A 20908-nucleotide genomic window follows, 5' to 3' on the forward strand; every position below is an offset into this window, starting at 1 on the left:
AGGAATGAGAGCAAATTTAGTCACTTCCTCCCCTGTCTTCCCACCACTCTGTGTATCCCTCTGTTATAGCATATATTACCCTCTTGTGATTTTTAAATTTTTGCATCTCTCCATCTAGACTGTGAGCTTCTTGAGAGCTGGAACTATGTCTGACTCATTTCTGTTGCCCTGGCACCCAGAAAAGGACATGGTTTAGAAAAAGCATACCTTGATCTTTCTATATTAAGTACACACATTCATAACCCCATCATCACCCTCTGTATCCAAAGCCACAGGCAAGAGAGAGAATGAGAGGTCTGTTCCTAATGCCCCCACCAGCCTGAGAACCCAGCAAAACCCTCAACATGAAGGATCTCCCCCAGGGAGTACAGTGATTGTAGTTCAGACAGTGGGATGTGATCTTAGTAATCATCTAGTGCAACCTCCCAATCCCTCTCTCCAGCATAAAAATCCCCCCTGCCAGCCTCTAACTTGCAAGTATGTGGTCCGTGACTGGGAGATTCCTCCCTGTAGTGCAACCAATCCCACTAGCCTGAAGATTGGGCTGCTGTAGAGTTCTTCCTTATGCACAGGGGAGACCTCATGGTGTCATAGAATGTGAGAGTTGAGCATGCCTGAATTCAAATCCTAGCTCCCTATTTCCTGACTTTGCAAGTGAAGTACTAATCTCTCTGAGGCTCTGTTTCTTCATCCGTGAAATAGAGATAAGAATGACTTCCTTTAGGCCAGGCGCCGTGGCTCACGCCTTTAATCCCAGCACTCTGGGAGGCCTAGGTAGGTGGATTACTTGAGGTCAGGAGTTTGAGACCAGCCTGGCCAACATGGTGAAACCCCGTCTCTACTAAAAATACAAAAATTAGCTGGGCATGGTGATGCACGCCTGTAATCCCAGGTACTCAGTAGGCTGAGGCAGGAGAATTGCTTGAACCCAGGAGGTGGAAGTTGCAGTTAGCCGAGATCAAGCCAGTGCACTCCAGCTTGGGCAACAGAGCAAGAGAGACTCTGTATTTAAAAAAAAAAAAAAAGAATGACTTCCTTTATTGCCATGAAAATAAACGAGAAGGCCTGTGCGAGGTGCCTAAGATATGGGTCCCTAATGCCTCCTTAGCTAGTCAATTTTACCTCCTAGTAAGTTCACCCGCTGGCCCTGATTGGACTCACTGGAAACTTCGCAAGACTTCAGGGCTCTCCTTGGGCTCCAGAGTCCAAGGCTTCTCCACCGCCCCCCGACCCCACACCCGCCTCTTTCATCTAGGGCACACTCTCTCTCAATTGCCACCTACGCTCTACACTCCCACCCCACGGCCCCCAGCCAACTGGATACCTTCGCAGATGTCACCACGCTCCTGGAATCCCGCGCTGCAGCTGCAGCGGCCCACAGGCACCAGCCACTCGCCGTCAGCGCCGCAGTGCATGCGTGGGGGGCTGCCAGGCCCCCCTTCCGAGTGCGCCACGCACGTTCCGGCCACTTCCACCAGTGTGGAGAAGGCGCTCTCAGCTGCGGTGGCTGGGAACGTGGCCAGGCCCCGTACGGTGGCACGGCACTGCTTGTAGTAGACGCGCACCGAGACAAGTGCCACGCATGCGCCTACGTCCTGAAAGGCCAGGTGGAAACCCCGCCGGCTGAGCGGTCCGATCTCGCGCACCTCTGTGTTCAGCTTCATCTTGCGCTCACCCAGGTCGCCCTGCGTGAAGCTCTCGTCCGCCGCGATCGTGTCGATTTTGCGGGGCTGGCTGCCGCCTAGGCGGGGACGCCCGCGGCCCAGGTCGGCCTCAGTTTCCAGGTAGTAGACGTTGAAGGTCTCCTTGCAGGTGCCCGCGGCGCCAGGGATGCTGCTGCAGTCACGGAGTGTGAACTGCAATTCCACGAAGATGCGCTGCCCGCGGCCACGGCTGATCCAGCCAGTCTGCAGCCAGTTGTCCTGGTTGGGCTCCAGCACATTGCACACTTGGTATGTGCGGATGGGACGGTCGTGTTCATCCACGCCGCTGATCTCCTCCCACTGGGGACAAGAGTAAAGGGGTGGGCAGCCCAGAGCCAACCTGCTTCCAGGAGGTGGAGCGCTAGCAGCGACTCCTGCCTTCTCTCTCACCACCATGCACACCCCGGAAATTGTAAGATGCAGCGCTGGGAGAAACTCTGGAAACAAATGAGCCCAATCCTTATTTTTATAGATGGGGAAACTGAGGCTCCAGAGGGCGAGCCATCTGACCAGGTATGCACATCAAGTTAGTGGTGGAGCTAGGAATGGTGCCTATAGTCTCCTGACTCTCTGACCAGTGCCCTTTGCACTCCACCAAGCTGCCGTTACAGCCCACATCATCCCACCCCTACCCCAATTCTCCAAGCCTCTTTTAGGACTCCCAGTCTTGCTTGCTTTGTCAATCAATCAATGACATTGCTTGGAGGATCTACTACTATGTGCAAGCCACTGTCCTGTATTAGCTCCATCCAGATGCCATGTTTCTGTTCTTAGACAGCCAGTTCTCTCCTCACTTATTCAATTTTTTTTTTTTGGACTGTCTAACTGGCTGAAGACTCAACGTTTTCTAATAGGCCACTCTGGCTTGAAGCCAGAGCTGCTGGAGACCACACACTCTGAGGAGCACTTTTGTCTGATGTAAACATGAGGAGCTGAGGAGACTGGGTCCTGGACCACCAGAGGATCCCTGGGACAGGGAGGGACACTTGTGCACTTACCCCATTACTTGGCAGTGCAGTCCAGCCCAGCTCGGCTTGGGAGGCTTTGGAATCCAGGAGGATGACTAAGGAGAGGGGAAGACAGAAATATCAGAAATCGAGAAGGTCAGTTTAGAAAGATAGTGGAATCCTTTGGTGAAGTCCCTGTAAATTTGCTGAGAGAATGCAATATGTGACAAATGATATGGGCAAGTTTTTCCCACTCCATACATCCCCAGGAGGGGTGTGAATAGCTCAAATCCAGAGAGAGGTAGCCACAGGGAAGGAGCTTGTATTCAGTTCCTGGGGCTGCTGTAACGTATTACCACAAATTTAGTAGCTTAAAACACATTATTTTTCTGTTAGAGTTCTGGATGTCAGAAGCCCAAATCCACTTTCACTGGTCTAGAGTCAAGGTGTCAGCAGGACTGTTTTCTTTTGGAGGCTCAGAGGGGAGAATTCATGTCCTTACCATCTTCAGCGTCTAGTGGCCGCCTGTAGTCCCTAGCTTGTGGTCCCCTCCTCCATCTTCAAATCACATCACTTTAATCTCTGCCTCAGTCATCACACTGCCTCCTCCTCTGACTCTGGCTCCTCCTGCACCCCTCATACAAGGACCATTGTGATTATTGGGCCCATCCAGATAATCTAAAACAATCTCTCCATCTCAAAAGATCACTAATCACCTATGCAAAGTCCTTTTTGTCAATTAAAGTAACAGTCACGGTTCTAGGGATTAGGACATTGACATATTGGGGGTGGGGGTCATTATTCAGCCTTCTACAGGGTCCATGGCAAATATTTTAAGGTTGGCTCTCAGACTGGGGGTGGGAGTCAGTGATTCTCCCCAGCCTTCTTAGGTTCCCAAAATTATAGCTAAGTGTCAATTAGAGAGAGAGAGAAAGTGAGTAGTGAATGTATCAGGGGATTCCTTTATATACCCCCCAATCCACTGCTACTCAGGGGCTTTTCTGAGGTCGGTGGTCCCCAGGCATGAAGACTTGAACATTTTTAGTCTGACTCCCCAGGCCTCTGAGAAAACACTGTGGAGAGATACTGCTAACAACTGGAGAAATGAAATCTCTCTTCTCCTCAGCCAGCCCTTTTCCCAGGGGCTGTCACTTCCACTGCTTTTGAAAGAATGTCTGGGGTCCTTTTATGTATACATCTATGACCCTTCCTACCAGAGAAGCTTGAAGTCCCTTTATTCCCCCAGGAGGCATCGGATCAGCAGCCTGCAACCTCTCAGCATGGATCACAGAAACTAGTTTGGACAGCAGAGCCCGCAGACCAGAGACAAGAGGTCAGGACACCCCGGAGTCTTGGAAGATTGCCCTCTGGAGCTTAAGCCAGGGGGTGGGCCACCAAGGTGAGGGCCTATCCAGAGGCGTCAGCGACTGTGGGCAGGACCGCCGACGGCTTTCCGAGATCCGCGCAACTGACAGCACATCTGAATCGCGAACTGGAAGGCATCAGCCATCCAGGGCCCAGACCAACCCCGCGGTCAACGCCTCAGATTCCAGCTCCTCCGGATTCTGCACCTGGATATGACGCCTCTGGATTCAACTGAGCGTATAGCTCCCCCAAATGCACAATCAGAGGCAAGACGCGGGCTCCAGTATCGCCGACAGCCTCAAACCCGGCAACGCGGAGCGCGCCCGGTAGACTAAGCTCAGAATTCAGCACTGCGGACAGTTCCATGATCAGCACGTCGGGCAGCGCCCGGACCCAGCCCACTCGACCAGCATTCCACCTCGTTGGCCACACTGTGGTCTCCTCGCCCCTGTGGTCCGTGCTCCATCCCGTCTCCCATATTCCGAGCTCACCTCCTCATCTCCCTGTCTACACTCTTCATCTCCCCGCCCCCGCACCTCCCACCTCCAATCACTCAGCTTGTCCGTCTCACCGGCCGCTGGACCGCCGCCTCTGGCTCCCGCGGTTCCTGGCCTCTTTCTTTCCCAACCTCCAGGGTCTCCAGCCCCCAGGCTCCTCAGCGCACCTCTCTTCCCTATTGCTTGACCACATTTTTCTCTGTCTCTCCAGTTCTTTGCTGCCTGCTTGCTTCAAGCCCCAATACAGACTCTAGTCTCTCCAATGACTCCTTCCCCCAGAACCCCCGTCGCCAGCCCCCTATCTTTTGGTATGCCACGCTCCGAGCAGAGCTCACCAGTCTTCTCACCTTCCTCGGCTGTCCCAGGCCGCCAGGGTCCCAAAAGCAGCGCGAGACAGAGCGGCATCAGGCAGAGGAACAGGCGCAGCGGGTGTGGACCGGCGCCGGTCTCCATAGTCCGCAGACCGAGCTGTCAGTGCGGCGGCGGCTCAAGCCGCGCCAGCCTAGCACCGCTGAGCAGTGCCCCCAGACCCCAGAGCCAGCTGGGGGCGGAGTCTCGCCGCTCACCATCATCCATGGGGACCAATCACTAGGCACCGCCGCGGGATGCCAACCAATCCCCACCAGCAGAGGGTGGGAAGGTGGAGTTTCATAGGCCAGGGGCGGAACACCCAACTGATGGGGAAAGGAAGGGGTCCCGCAGATCTCCAAACCGTGGGGGGTGGGGCAGCTGTGGGAGCTGGCGGGGCTTTTGCGAGAGAGGGATGAGCTGGCATCGGTGGCCCAGAGTGCTAAACCTTAGCTCCTCATTCCTGAGAAGTAGGCAGGCAAGGTGGGCTTGGCTTAAGGAGGGGCGACCCTCGGGGAGGCAGCAACACTTGCAGCCTCTGAGCTAGTCTGGAAGCTCCCTTGTTCCCAGGACTTGCGGGGTTTTGAAGCTTTATGTCCTGACCCCAAGCTCTGGGGAGCTCTCCTATCTCCCTGCCCTAGGTCTGTTCCTGTGTCTGAGGCTCCCTGTGTCTCCTGGCTCATCCCTCCCCTTTCTCTTCCCGCCCTCATCACACACACACACACACACACACACACACACACACACACACACACACACACACACACACACACACACACACACACACACACACACACACACACAGCGGCAGGAAGGAGGGGCCGAACCCGATCCCGGGAGCTGCTCGGGAAAGGAGAGCAAAGTGAGGGACGGGGTCCCGCCCTACCAGCGCGCTTCCGAGGCTGGGAAACCATGTGGACGCTGGGATGGGGGGCGGTGGCGGTTTTGCATGAACGATAGGTTCCTCAGGTTCTTGCTCCTGCTGCCAAGATACAAGCACACCTCACAACCACCCCTGTCCTCAGTCTACTCAGAGTCGGGGGGTTCCCTTCTTTGATCACCCCCACTCCGCCCACCCCAGGGGACTGGTGAACAGCACAGCGGCCAGGAGTCGGAGACACCTGCGAGAGAAGCGGAGCAATCCTGGCAGAGTTCAGCCGGCGCTGAAGAAGCCGCAAGAAAACGTGGAACACGACCTCTGTCTAGTGAAGGTCATTTATGTGCAAGCTGAGGGTTTAACACTGGTGGTGGGAAGGGCTGGGCCCTCCAGGACGAGGGAGGTGGCTACTGAGCGCCACCATCTGGGCTGAACTTGAGGGGAAAAAGCTCCATCCACCTCGTGGCTTTTCCGAGCTCTTTTCTTGGGGGACCCACCCCCTCTCTATTTGGAAGCGAATATAGCCTGAGAAGCCTCGAGAGTGAGTGTGAGTCCTGTGACTACTTGGCCCCTGCGATCTGAGTGTCTGTGCTTTTGCATATGTGTATCCCTCACCCCTCCACCCAGCCCTCACTGGGCACCATGCTCTGTGCTGCGGATGCCCTGGTGAACCACGCTGTCTCTGCCAGAGTCCATACCTCTTTGAACACCCGGTGTAAGGAGGATTACCGGCATCGTAGATCACCCTACGATTCCTGGCATCACCCAGGATTCCTGGCATCGTAGATCACCCGCTTTCATGTGCCATTTCTGCGTGTGTGCGTGCGAGTAAATGCACACGTGCCCACTCAGACACACTTGCTGCACAGTAGCAACAGGAGGAGTAAGTGGGAGGAATTGGTCTTCTTTACCTGCAGAAAGAAAGGTCATCAGGAGAGGCTGTGGCTTGGACACCACAGGAGACAAGCCCGCTGAGGAAGCAGAAGGAGGTGTGGCATCCCTCCAGTCCTTGGATGCAGGCGGGACTTCTAAAATCAGACCTACCTGAGGAAGGGTTCTCACACTGCCACCTCCTTTCCGTCTTCATTCTCCTCACGCTCGATTTCTCCCCTCCCCCTGCCTCCAGCTCTGGGAGATGGTATTTTTAGAAGCTGCTTAGAGACCCAGGACTCCTTTCATTTCAAACTGAGTCCTCACTCCACCACCCCTCACTCCTCTTTAAAACCGGGTTCCATCCCCTTAGGAGGCTCTAAGGCACCAATCATGGCTTCTTACTGAAGCTCCAGGGACTTCGGCCCAGAGGTTCTGACCCTAGGTGCTAAAACAAAATACAGACTTCCTCTGAACCTGACAAGGATCTTTCAGAAACCAAACAGATGGGGGAAATTATCTGGGGAAATCTACATAGGATGCTCTGGCAAACACCTGACTGTTGGAGTCTGGTTTCTATCCTCTTCCACCACACACACCTTCAGGCATCTGGGGGGAATTTCCAGACGGAGACCCTAGGAATAGGGGGAAAGAAGAGGAAAAAAAGGAGTGAAATAATCCTTCCCTTTCTTCCTCTGAGCAATTCATTTACAATAAAACCAGAATGGAGAAGCCCCAGTGAATGTAGATATATGCAAATCAGCTGGATGTTAATAAGAGTTGCTCCAAGGCGGACCCCACTCTACCAGGAAGCTGCAGAACAGACAGCTCAGTAAAGAAGTTCCAGAGGGCCTTAGAAGGAAACCAACCCATTGTTTATCTCGACCTTTAAGTGCTGGGGGCCAGTTAACTAATGGCCAGGGTCAGGTTTCTCCCAGGAATAGCAATGGGGACTAGTGAAATTGGGGGTGGGGACAGAGAAGGGGTATCTGTCTCTAGCATTCAACCCTCAGCCCTCAGCAGCTTTGGGCTGCTTTCTGTCCATGGTTCTGAATCCAACCGAGTCTGGACATTCAGTTGGACCTGGGACTTCTCTGCTGCCATGTTCTGATCCTTGGCAGGATCATAAAGGGTAAGTAGTTTTGCTTCATAATCTTAAAGATTTTCTCTGCTTAATTTTCAAAATTAGTAAGTTAAATGCTTTATATTTCCTTTACCTAAGAAAATACAGTGGCTGCGTCTACTCCTCCAGCCTATAACCAAAATCCAGCAATTCATGTCTTCAGGAGATAAGCACCCTTCACTCCCTTGCAGAAGAGTGGAGGGGCCTGGAACCCACCCAGAAACATCTTGTTTTCTCTTTTGCTCCTCTCAGACCTCTACTGAAGCAGGCTGGAAGGGATACTCCTCTCTACTTCTACCTCACTATCTTCTAGGATCATGGGGAGGACACTTGATGAGGCTGAGCAACTTAATTAAACACCCAAAATAATAAAAAATGACCTTCCTGGGAGCAGATTTAATGTTACCACAACCTCCATCTCCAAGTTACTGAAAGTTACAAATCTAGGTGCTGAAGATTTGACCTCTTCCTTTTGCACAGATACAGAAAGTATGTTGAGCCTGACTGGACAGAGAAGGTTATCTCCTCCATAAAGAAGTTTAAGATTGTGTCAGAGAAATCAGGGTCAAGTCCCACTCTCAGGAAGAAGGATGGGGAGAGGCAAAGAGCAGTGGGATCTTTATTGTTCAAAGGGTCATGTTCTTTTTTTTTTTCTTTTTTTTTTTTGAGACAGTGTCTCTCTCTGTTGCCCAGGCTGGAGTGCAGTGGCCTGATCTCAGTCCACTGCAACCTCTGCCTCCCAGGTTCAAGCGATTCTCCTGCCTCAGCCTCCCAAGTAGCTGGGACTACAAGTGCACACCACCACAGCTGGCTAATTTTGTATTTTTAGTAGAGACAGGGTTTCGCCATGTTGGCTAGGCTGGTCTCAAACTCCTGACCTCAAGTGATCCACCCACCTCAGCCTCCCAAAGTGCTGGGATTATAGGCATGAGCCACCACACCTGGCCTAAACTGTATTTTCTTAGATAAAGGAAACACAAAGCATTTAATTTACTAACTTTGAAAATTCAGCAGAGAAAACCTTTAAGATTATGAAACACAACTACTTACGCTTTATGAGCCTCCACTTCTTCCTTTGTAAAATAGGAACAAAAACAGCTTTCAGAGTTATTCTGAGGTCAGAATACAATTTTTACATGTGACCCAGCTCTGTGCTTGGCACGTAGCTCTGGTATATATTATTATTCAACTCCATGGTTAATTAAGGTAAACAACAACAAAAAACAAACAAACAAACAAAAAACAGAAGAAAAAAGGAGAAGAAGTCTGGGCATGGTGGCTCACACTTGTAATCCCAGCACTTTGGGAGGCCGAGGCAAGTGGATCACCTGAGGTCAGGAGTTTGAGACCAGTCTGGCCAACATGGTGAAACTCCATCTCTACTAAAAATACAAAATAGCTGGACATGGTGGTGTGCACCTGTAGTCCCAGCTACTCATGAGGCCGAGGCAGGAGAATTGCTTGAACTCAGGAGGCAGAGGTTGCAGTGAGCCGAGATCATGCCATTGCACTCCAGCCAGAGCAAAAGAGAGAGAAACTCCGTCAAAAAAAAAAAAAAAAAAAGATAAAGGAAGATTAAGTAGTGAGGTAGGAAGAGAGAAAGATATATATAATTAGAGAGAGAGAGTCATAGAGGAAGACAGAATGAGGGATAAAGAAAGAGACAGCTCTTTGAGATGAATGTGGCTAGGAAGCACAGGAGTCTAAAGAAATGTGCTTGAAGAGACAAGAGTGTCATCAGAGCAGGCCAGCTGCCAAGTGGCATCAGAGATGACTTTTACCTTGGTAAATTCATCATGGTCCAGGCTTATGAACTTGACTTTAACAGCATTAAGAGAGAATCTATCTATTGGTGAATGGAAAGTAGATCCTACTAACCCAGCTCCTATCCTGCTATCAGAGCCAGAGAAGCAATGTATTAATTTATGATGAGAAATGGAACTGCCAAAGGGACCAGAATTCTCATAATGCCATGTCCAGCACATTCTTTCCCTGTAGAAAAATATGCACAGGAAGCCAATTTATGATGCGAAGACAGCTTTGAGAGTGGGATGGGAGGGAGGTGAATGGTTTAAATATTTGATGGCATCAGGCTCTGATAGCCTTGTGCCTCCAAATCCCCAGAAGGGATAAACATGCTACTGGCACCTGAGTAACTGTGTAGGGGCCAGGGCTGGGATGGAATATACAAATATGTGCTTCTATGTCTCTCTCTCTCTCTCTCTCTCTCTCTCTGTAATACATATGTACATACACAAGCACATACACACACACACACACACACACACATATATATATATACACACACACATACATATATTTATGTATGTATTAGAGGCAAGCACTCTGTTGCCCAGGCTGGAGTGCAGTGGTGCGATCATAGCTCACTGAAGCCTCAACCTCCTGGTCTCAAGCAATCCTCCAACCTCCTGGGTAGCTAGGACTACAGGCACACACCACCATGCTCAATTCTTTTTATTTTTTCTTTTTAGAGACAGGGTATCACTATGTTCCCCAGGCTGGTCTCAAAGCCTGGCCTAAAGTGATCCTCCTGCCTCGACCTCCCAAAGCGTTGGGATTACAGGTGTGAACCACCATATCCAGCCTTCTGACTCTATATTTTTGTTCTAGCTCTAATTCTGAGCAGCCCATTTTTAGATTGAAGTTCTTTTAAATTTAAATCACCAAAGTAATATAAACTAATGAAAATTGTATAAGTAAAAATATCCATCCTTTCCACTCCAGATAGTCCCCCTCCCAAATTTAAATTCTGCTAAAGATTGATATGTACAATTCCTGATATTTTCTACCCACACACACAACTTTACAGAAAATTAATACATCTATTAGTGTGGTAAACACTGTTGATTATTTACCCAATAGCTTTCCCCTTTCATATTTTATATTGCTGCAGAGTCCCAGTTTTATTTAGATGTTCTTCTACTGCAGTTGTTTGCTAGTGAAAGACGATCCTCTCCCCAAGTTCAAGGATAAGTAAAGATTGCTGTTTGCTAATCACTCCCATCCCATTCCATGTAGCGTGTGATTACAACCCTGGCCTTCTGAATTAGGAATTATAGAAAAGGTTTTCACTCCTAATAAACAGAGATGGATGACAGGCAGCATTCCACTTCTTCTCTGGATGTCATGTCTGCATTTGACACCTGGAGCTGCTGCAGCCATTATTACAACATCATGAAGGGGGATAGCTCCACATTGGCAGTTACGATTTTTCAGTTGTGCTTAACAGGAAACCAAATAAAACTGGCTTAAACAAAATGAGATTGTATTGGTTGATATAATTGGATAGGAGTAGATCCGTGTAGAACAGTAAGATTTTGCATTGGAATTGTGGTAGAGGGCAAAATCACCAAACCTGGATACTCTAAAAAATAATGCAATTGAAATCCTAGAACTGAAAAATATAATAATTGAATTTAATATAGTAGATGGAACTGATAGCAGGTTAGACACAGCTAATTCTAGGATTAATGATGTGGAATATAATTTCAGCATAAAATATCCAGTATCGGAAGAGAGAAAAGAATTGAAAATAGGCATGGGCAAGGACTCCATGTCTAAAACACCAAAAGCAATGGCAACAAAAGCCAAAATTGACAAATGGGATCTAATTAAACTAAAGAGCTTCTGCACAGCAGAAGAAACTACCATCAGAGTGAACAGGCAACCTACAGAATGGGAGAAAATTTTTGCAATCTACTCATCTGACAAAGGGCTAATATCCAGAATCTACAATGAACCCAAACAAATTTACAAGAAAAAAACAACCCCATCAACAAGTGGGCGAAGGATATGAACAGACATTTCTCAAAAGAAGACATTTATGCAGCCAAAAGACACATGAAAAAATGCTCATCATCACTGGCCATCAGAGAAATGCAAATCAAAACCACAATGAGATACCATCTCACACCAGTTAGAATGGCAATCACTAAAAAGTCAGGAAACAACAGGTGCTGGAGAGGATGTGGAGAAATAGGAAAAATTTTACACTGTTGGTGGGACTTTAAACTAGTTCAACCATTGTGGAAGTCAGTGTGGAGATTCCTCAGGGATCTAGAACTAGAAATACCATTTGACCCAGCCATCCCATTACTGGGTATATACCCAAAGGATTATAAATCATGCTGCTATAAAGAAACATGCACACGTATGTTTATTGTGGCACTATTCACAATAGCAAGGATTTGGAACCAAGCCAAATGTCCAACAATGATAGACTGGATTAAGAAAATGTGGCACATATACACCATGGAATACTATGCAGCCATAAAAAATGATGAGTTCATGTCCTTTGTAGGGACATGGATGAAGCTGGAAACCATCATTCTCAGCAAACTATCACAAGGACAAAAAACGAGACACCGCATGTTCTCACTTACAGGTGGGAATTGAACAATGAGAACACATGGACACAGGAAGGGGAACATCACACACTGGTGCCTGTTGTGGGGTGGGGGGAGGGGGGAGGGATAGCATTAGGAGATACACCTAATGTTAAATGACGAGTTAATGGGTGCAGCACACCAACATGGCACATGTATACATATGTAACTAACCTGCACATTGTGCACATGTACCCTAAAGCTTAAAGTATAATAATAAAAAAAATATATATATATATAGGTAAGAGAGAAAGAGACATATGGGACATGGCGAAAAGGCCTAAATACATGGAATTAGAGTCCTAGAGAGAGAAGAAAGAGGAAATAGGAAAGAAGTACTATTTGAAAAGAGAGTAGTTGAAAATTTCCTGAAATTGATGAAAGATATCAGGACACATACTCAAGAAGCATTATCAATCCCAAGCAGGATAAATGCAAAGAAAACTACCCTTTTTTGTTTTTTTTTTTTGAGACAGAGTCTCACTCTGTCACCCATGCTGGAGTGCAGTGGTGTGATGTCGGCTCACTGCAACCCTCTGCCTCCCAGGTTCGAGCAATCCTCCTGCCTCAGCTTCCTGAGTAGCTGAGGCACGTGCCACCATGCCTGGCTAATTTTTGTATTTTTATTAGAGACAGGGTTTTGCCATGTTGGCCAGGCTGGTCTCAAACTCCCGACCTCAAGTGATCTGCCCACCTCGGCCTCCCAAAGTGCTGAGATTATAAGCATGAGCCACTGTGCTTGGCCGAAAACTATATTTAAGCACTTCATAATAAAACTGCTGAAAACCAAAGACAAAGAAAAACTATCAAAAGCAACTAGAGAGAGAGAGACACATTACCTTCAAAGGAACAACATTAGGACTGACAATGGTGGAGTGTGGTGGCTCATGCCTGTAATACCAGCACTTTGGGAGGCCGAGGCGGGCGTTCAAGACCAGCCTGGCAAACACGGTGAAACCCTGTCTCTACTAAAAATACAAAAATTAGCCAGGCATGGTGGCACACGCCCATAGTCCCAGCTACTTGGGAGGCTGAGGCAGGAGGACTGCTTGAACCCAGGAAGCAGAGGTTGCAGTGAGCCAAGATTGAACCACTGCACTCCAGCTTGGACGATAGAGTGAGACTCTGTCTCAAAACAAACAAACAAACAAAACACACATACACACACACACACACACACACACACACACAAAAAAAAACAACCTTGGCTAGGCATGGTTGCTCATGCCTGTAACCCCAGCACTTTGGAAGGCCAAGGCAGAAGGATCACTTGAGGCCAGGAGTTCAAGACCAGCCTAGGCAACACAGCGAGACCTCATCTCTACAAAAAAAAAATACAAAAATTAGCCAGACATGATGGTGTGCACCTGTAGTCCCAGCTATGCAGGAAGTTGTAGTGGGGGATCACTTGACCCAGCAGGTTGAGGCTACAGTGAGCTGGGATCACACTACTGCACTCCAGCCTGGGCAACAGAAAAAGACTGTCTCAATTTTTTTGAAAAAAGGGCTGAGGCCAGGCACAGTGGCTCATGCCTGTAATCTCAGCACTTTGGGAGGCTGAGACAGGAGGATCACTTGAGCCCAGCAGTTTGAGACCAACCTGGGCAACGTGGTGAAATCCCATCTCCACTAAAAATAGAAAAATTATCCAGGCATAGTGGCATGCCCCTGTCATCCTAGCTACTCAGAAGGCTGAGGTGGGAGGAGAATCATTTGAGCCTGGGAGGTCAAGTCTGTAGTGAGCTGTGTTTATGCCACTGCACTCCAGACTGGGAGACAGAGCGAGACCTGTCTCGAAAATAAAATAAAATAAAATAAAAAGACTGACAACTGACTCTCTCATAGAAATGATAAAATCCAGAAGATGATGGAATGGCATCTATAAAGTGCTAAAAGAAAATATCAATCTAAAATCCTATACTCAGTGAAAATATTCTTCAAAAATGAAGGTAAAATAAATATGTTTTCCCACAGTCAAAATTCTTCACAGATCCACACTAAAGACATATTAAGGGGAATTTTTAAAAGAAACTCAAAAGGAATTATGAACATCCAGGAAAAAAATAAGATCAAAAGAAAGTAAATATGTGGGTAAAAATAAATGAACAATAACTGTATAAAGTGATAATGTCATGTGAAGTTCTCAATGCACATAGAATTAAAACACATCACAAAAATAGCACAGAGTGTGGGAGCAGATAAATGGAGTTAAAGTATTTTAAGGTACTTGCATTGTCTATGAAGTGGTAAAAGAATTAATTTATATTAAACTTTAGCAAGTCAAGGATGCATGCTGTAATTACCATGGTAATCATGGAAAAATAGTAACAAAAATATGTTACTAACAAGCTAACGTAGAAACATTTGGAATAATAAAAATAATCAAAGATTTAGAAGAGAGGAAGAAAGGAACATCAAACATGTGAGAGAGATAGAATACAAATACTAGGATATCTTGAAACTCAGATGTATAAATAACTATTTTAAATATAAATGGACTAAATATTCCTATTTTAAAACAAAGATTGGGCCGGGTGCTGTGGCTCATGCCTGTAATCCCAGCACTCTGGGAGGCTGAGGCAGGAGGGTCACTTGAGCCCAGGAGGTAGAGACTGGCCTGGACAATATGGTAAAACTCCGTCTTTGTGAAAGAATACAAAAACTAGCTGGGCATGGTGATGCACACCTGTGGCCCCAGCTACTTGAGAGGCTGAGGTGGGAAGATCACTTGAGCCTGGGAGGTAGAGGCTGCAATGAGCCATGATTGTGACACTGCACTCCAGCCTGGGTGAGAGTGAGACCCTGTCTCAAAAACTAAAACCAAACAAAATAAAATAAAATAAAATAAAAACAAAGATAGTCAGACTGAGTTTCTAATTTACTTATTATTTTTATTTTTTAGTATTAAAAAAATTTCTTAGAGACAAGATCTTGTTCTGTTGCCCAGGCTGGAGTGCAGTGGTGCAATCATAGTTCACTGCAGCCTCAACCTCCTGGGCTCAAGCAATCCTCCCACCTTAGCCTCTAAAATAGCTAGGACTACAGGCATGTGCCACTGCACCTGGCTAATTTTTTAAAAAAATTTTGTAGAGTCAGGGTCTTGCTATGTTGTCCAGGCTGCTCTCAAACTGCTGGCCTCAAGAAATCTTCTGCCTCAGCCTCCCAAAGCACTGGGATTATAGGGGAGAACCACCATGGCCAGCCCAGATTGGATTTTTGTTTTGGGGGTTTTTTTATGTTTTTTATTTTTTATTTTTTATTTTTTTGAGACAAGGTCTCATTCTGTCACCCAGGCTGGAGTTCAGTGGCATGATCACAGCTCACTGCAACCTCTGCCTCCTGGACTTCAGTGATCCTCACACCTCAATCTCCTAAGTAGCTGGGGCTACAGGTGGATGCCATCATGCCCAGCTAATTTTAGTACTTTTCTTTTTTTGGTGGAGATGAGGTTTCACCATGTTGCGAAGGCTGGTCTTGAGCTCCTGAGCGCAAGTGATCCACTTGCCTCAGCCTCCCAAAGTGCTGGGATTATAGGCATGAGCCACCACACCTGGCCCAGATTGGGTTTTAAACAGCAACTTTATACTGCTTTAAAAAACTTCCACATAGCCGGGTACAGTGGCTCATACCTGTAATCCCAGCACTTTGGGAAGCCAAGGTGGGCAGATCACCTGAGGTCGGGAGTTTAAGACCAGCTTGACCAACATGGAGAAACCCCATCTCTACTAAAAATACAAAATTAGCCAAGCATGATGGTGCATGCCTATAATCCCAGCTACTCAGGAGGCTGAGGCAGAAGAATCGCTTGAGCCCGGGGGGCGGATGTTGTGGTGAGCCGAGATCGCGCCATTGCACTCCAGCCTGGGCAACAAGAGGGAAACTCCATCTCAAGAAAAAAAAAAAAAAAGAAAGAAAGAAAAGAAATTTCCACAGAAGGATACAGATATGTTAAATCAAAGGTTGTAAACAAACCAACATACAAACAGGATAGTATGTGCAAACAGTACATAATACAAATAGTAACTAAAAGAAAATCAGTATCACTAAACTAACATTGTAATTTTTTTTTTTTTAGATGAAGTCTTACTCGTCTCTTAGGCCAGACTGCAATGTTGTAACCTCAGTTCACTGCAACATCCGCCTCCTGGATTCAAGTGATTCTCCTGCCTCAGCCTCCCAAGTGGCTGGGATTACAGGCAAGTGCCACCACGCCTGGCTAATTTTGTATTTTTAGTAGAGATGGGGTTTCATCATGTTGGTCAGGCTGGTCTCGAACTCCTGACCTCAGGTTATCCACCTGCCTCAGCCTCAGCCTCCCAAAGTGTTGGGATTACAGGTATGAGCCACTGCATTGGCTTTTTTTTTTTTTTTTTTTTTGAGACAGAGTCTCACTCTGTCGCCACAGACTGGAGTGCAATGGCCTGATCTCGGCTCACTGCAACCTCCACCTCCTGAGTTCAAGTGATTCTCCTATCTCAGTCTCCCAAGTAACTGGGATTACAGGCATGTGCTACCATGCCTGGCTAACTTTTTGTATTTTTAGTAGCAACTGCCACCAACCAGAACTGCAAAGTGTTGGCTGTCTACCAGGGGCATGAGCAGTTGATGGAAAATTACAAGAGGCTGGCCAGTGATCTCCTGGAGTGGATTCAGCAAAACAGCCCCTGGCTGGAGAACCCCATACCCCAAAAGACCTTCCAGGAGATGCAGCAGAAGTCTTTCGTGACTACTGGTGCATCCACAAGTTGTCCAAGGTGCAGGAGAGAGGCCAGCTGAAGATCACCTTCAACACGCTGCAGACCAAGCTGCACCTAAGCAACCAGCCCGCCTTCCTGGGCTCCGAGGGTAGGATGGTCTTGAACATCAGCAACGGTGGACAGCACCTGGAGCAGGCCAAGAAGTGACATGAGGAGTTGCTGCTGTATGATATCCACAGGCTAGAGCAGCTCGACCACCTGGCAGAGAAGTTCCAGCAGAAGACTTCCATCCACGAGGTCTGGACCGATGAGAAGGAAGCCAGGCTTAAGCGGCGGGACTATGAGACGGCCACCCTATCAGACATCAAAGCCCTTATCCACAACCATGAAGCCTTCGAGAGTGATCTGGCCATACACCAGGACTTTGTGGAGCTGATCAAGGCTCTGAGAGTGGAAAAAACTCAAACTATTTTTCCTCTGCTCTCACACAACCCAGAATGCTTCTGTGACCAAATGTGTGTAGGGTTTTCCCCACCCATAGAACAAGCAATCAAATCTGCAGCAGACACCAGCTGGTTGTCCTCCAGCTCAATTCAATTCTGACATTATCTACCTGGAGATAGTGCCAGATCCCACAGGGTAAGGGCTCAGTCCTACAGTACTGCCTCCACTTCAGATGCCAATCACAAGCTCAATTATTTTTGCCTGTGCTTCAAACCAACTGGCTATAAATTGGCGATCCTGCTACCCTCTACTTGGGTTCCATTAATTTGCTAGAGCAGTTCACAGAACTCAGAAAAACACTTTACTTACATTGGCTTGTTTATTACACAGGATATTACAAAGGATACAGATGAAGGGAAGCATAGGGCAAGGTGTGGGAAAGGGGACTTGGGACTTCCGTGCCCTCTCTGGGGATGCCACTCTTCAGGAACCTCCATGTGTTCAGCTCTCTAGAAGCTCTGTGAATGCTGTCTTTTCAGGGTTTTATGGAGGCTTCATTATATAGGCATGATTGATTAAATCACTGGCTATTGCTGATCAACTTAAACTTCAGCCCCTCTTCCCTCCTCAGGGGTTGGGCAGTGGGGCTGAAAGTCCCAACCCTCTACTTATCCCTTGGTTTTTCTGGTGACCAGCCTCCATCCTGAAGCTCCCTAGGGACTGCCAGCCATCCATCAACTCATCAGCATACAAAAAGACATTGTTTTGGAAATTCTAATTATTTTTTAGTCACTATATGCCAGGAAGCAGGATCAAAGACCAAATACATTATTTCACAATATCATAGAGGACACTGCCCAGGAACTCAACGAGCTGGATTACTGTGACTCCCACAGCTGTCAATGCCCAGTGCCAGAAGATTTACGAGCAGTGGGAAACCCTGCACTCTCTGACCCACAGTCACAGGGAAGCCCTGGAGAAAATGAAGAAGCAGCTGGAGGCCAGTGATCATCTGTACCTGGAGTATGTCAAGTGGGCAGAGCCTTCTACAACTGGATGGAGAGTGCCGTGGAGGAGCTCCAGGACACGTTCCTCATCTACAATACCGAGAAGATTGAGGGCCTGATCTCAGCCCACAGCCAAAAGTTGACCCTGCCAGATACTGATAGGGAGAAAGAGGCTATCCTGGCCACCCACAAGGAAGCCCAGAGGATCACAGAGAGCAAACATATCAAGCTGTCAGGCAGCAACCCCTATACCACTGTCACCTCCCCTGACCCCATCCAGATCATCCACTCCCGGTGGGCAAAGGTGCAGCAGTTGGTGCCAAAGCAGGATTATGCCCTTCTGGGGGAGCAGAGGAAGCAGCAGTCCAACGAGCACCTCCACCACCAGTTCTCTAGCCAGGCCAATGTCATGGGGCCCTGGATCCAGACCAAGATGGAGGAAAGTGGGTACAGCTCCATCAAAATGAAGGGGACCCCAGAAGACCAGCTAAACCCGAAGCAATATGAGCAAAGCATCATGGCTCACAAGCTGAACCTGGACCTGCTGACGCAGAGCACCAGCTCCTCCAGGAGGTCTTCATCTTCAACAACAAGCATATCAGCTACATGGTGGAACACATCCACACGGCTGGGAGCAGCTGCTCACCACCATTGGCTGCACCATCAGTGAGGTTAAGAAGCAGATCCTCACCTGCAATACCCAGGGCATTGGCCAGGAGCAGATGCAAGAGTTTCAGGTGTCCTTCAGCCACACTGACAAGGGCCATGGCAGGGTGCTGGGGCTGAAGGAGTTCAAGGCCTGCTTCATCAGCTTGGGCTACAATGTGGAGAATAACAGCAGAGCAATGCTGAGTTCAACTGCATCAGGAGTGTGGTTGACCCCAACCGTAGCAGCCTTGTGGCCTCCCAAGCCTTCATCAACTTCAGGTCTTGGGAAACAACCAATGTAGACACAGCCAGGTCGTTACCTCCTTCAAGGTCATGGCAGGGGACAAGAACTTCATCACGGCCGAGGAGCTGCAGGGAGAGGTGTCTCTGACTAGGTCAAGTACTGCATTGCCCACCTGGCCCCACAACAGGTCCCCAGGGCCGTGCCTGGTGCCCTTGTCTACAAACCCTTCTCTATAGCTCCACACAACTAGAGTGACGATGAGGCTCCTGGTGAGACTCAGATCAAACACCCTTCCTCATGGCCTCTGGTAGGGGCTGGGAGAGCCCTTTGCCCCCTTCCCACGGTGTAGGCCTCTACAGTCTCCATTCCTCTGAGTCTGTATCTTTGCGAAGCTCTCTGTCAGTCCTTTTTGTGGGGGTGAGTGGGGAAGGGCAGGTAGGCTCTCTAATCTCTCTTTGTTGGTTGGCCAGGAGATTCTCTCCTACCTGCCTACACACACACACACACACACACACACACACAGTAGAGGTAAGCAAGACTCTCGAGGTTGGTGTTTCTGGTCTGGTAAATATATGAGGGGTCTTCATTCTTATTAATTTATTTTTTTAATTGAGAATGGGGTCTCACTATGTTGCTCAGACAGGTGAACTATCCTCTTGCCTCTGCTTCCCTACGTGCTGGGATTACAGGCATGAGCCACCATGCCTGGCTGAGGGGTCTTCAAAAAGTTCATGGAAAATGCATATTACAGGCCAGGTGCAGTGTCTCACACCTGTAATTCCAGCACTTTGGGAGGGTGAGGCAAGAGGATCATTTGAGCCCCGGAGTTCAAGACCAGCCCAGGCAACATAGTGAGACTTTGTCTCAGAAAAAAAAAGAAAAGAAAAGAGAAAGAGAGAAGGAGACAAAGAGAGGAAAAAAAGAAGAAAGAAAGAAAGAAAGGAGAGAAAGAGAGAGAGAAAGAAAAAGAAAGAAAAAAGAAAGAGAAAAAGAAAAAGAAAAACATTATCACATACTATGAAAAAACTATCCATGGATTGCACCAAAATAAACTGGTACTAACCTGTTACAACATGTCTGAACAGGATCTACTTTGAGGCACTAAAAGGATAAGACATCAGTTTGAAAACAGCCTTTATCAGAGAGCAACATTAATTCTGTTAAAATTGAAGGAAGAACAAACCACATTTATGGTGAAGCTTGGGTGGAAGAATGGTGAAATCACTGATGCTTTACAAAAACCTTGTAGGGGCAATGCCTGATATGGTTTGGATCTGTGTCTCCACGCAAATCTCATGTTGAGTTGTAATCCCCAGTGTTGGAGGTGGGGCCCAGTGGGAGGTAATTGGATCATGGGGGTGGATTTCTTATTAATGGTTTAGCACCATCCCCTCGGTGCTATCTCGTGATAGTGAGTGAGTTCTGGTGAGACCTGGTCATTTAAAAGTGTGTGGCATCTTCCCCCCAACTTACTTCTGCTTTGACTATGTGACATGCCTGCTCCCCCTTCACCTTCCACCATGATTGTAAGTTTCTGAAACCTCCCTGGAAGCCAAGCAGATGCCAGCATCATGCTTCCTGTACAGCCTGCAGAACCATGAGCCAATTAAACCTCTTTTCTTTTTTTTTTTTTTTTGAGACAGAGTCTCGCTCTGTCACCCAGGCTGGAGTGCAGTGGCACAATCTCGGCTCATTGCAAGCTCTGCCTCCCGGGTTCACGCCATTCTCCTGC

General features: G+C 47.9%; 1 protein-coding gene, 1 long non-coding RNA gene and 1 pseudogene across 4 annotated transcripts in view; 1 reads left to right on the forward strand and 2 right to left on the reverse strand.

Moving 5' to 3' along the window:
- The window catches only part of EPHA10 (EPH receptor A10), a 52659-nt gene extending 47619 nt beyond the window's left edge, over positions 1 to 5040 (reverse strand). For all 3 annotated transcript variants that reach the window (XM_032160294.2, XM_032160292.2, XM_058443576.1), the window contains exons 1-3: positions 4860 to 5040; positions 2702 to 2766; positions 1325 to 2003 (exon numbers count right to left, since the gene is read on the reverse strand). In XM_032160294.2, coding sequence (XP_032016185.1) covers positions 1325 to 2003; positions 2702 to 2766; positions 4860 to 4965 — 850 coding nt within the window. In that variant the 5' untranslated portion in view covers positions 4966 to 5040. The remainder of the gene's footprint in view (positions 1 to 1324; positions 2004 to 2701; positions 2767 to 4859) is intronic.
- Positions 5041 to 5701: 661 nt separating this feature from the next.
- LOC116472968 (uncharacterized) lies at positions 5702 to 7245 on the reverse strand. Its single transcript, XR_004249210.2, has 3 exons — positions 7163 to 7245; positions 6436 to 6648; positions 5702 to 5842 (listed from the first exon to the last, which is right to left on the reverse strand). It is a non-coding gene; the product is annotated as an uncharacterized LOC116472968 (long non-coding RNA).
- A 308-nt stretch (positions 7246 to 7553) lies between these two features.
- Positions 7554 to 19464, forward strand: LOC116472418 (alpha-actinin-4-like; annotated as a pseudogene).
- The last annotated feature ends 1444 nt before the right edge of the window (positions 19465 to 20908 follow it).

This window comes from Hylobates moloch, unplaced genomic scaffold (genome assembly GCF_009828535.3).
Source record: "Hylobates moloch isolate HMO894 unplaced genomic scaffold, HMol_V3 SCAFFOLD_8, whole genome shotgun sequence".
Lineage (NCBI taxonomy): Eukaryota > Metazoa > Chordata > Mammalia > Primates > Hylobatidae > Hylobates > Hylobates moloch.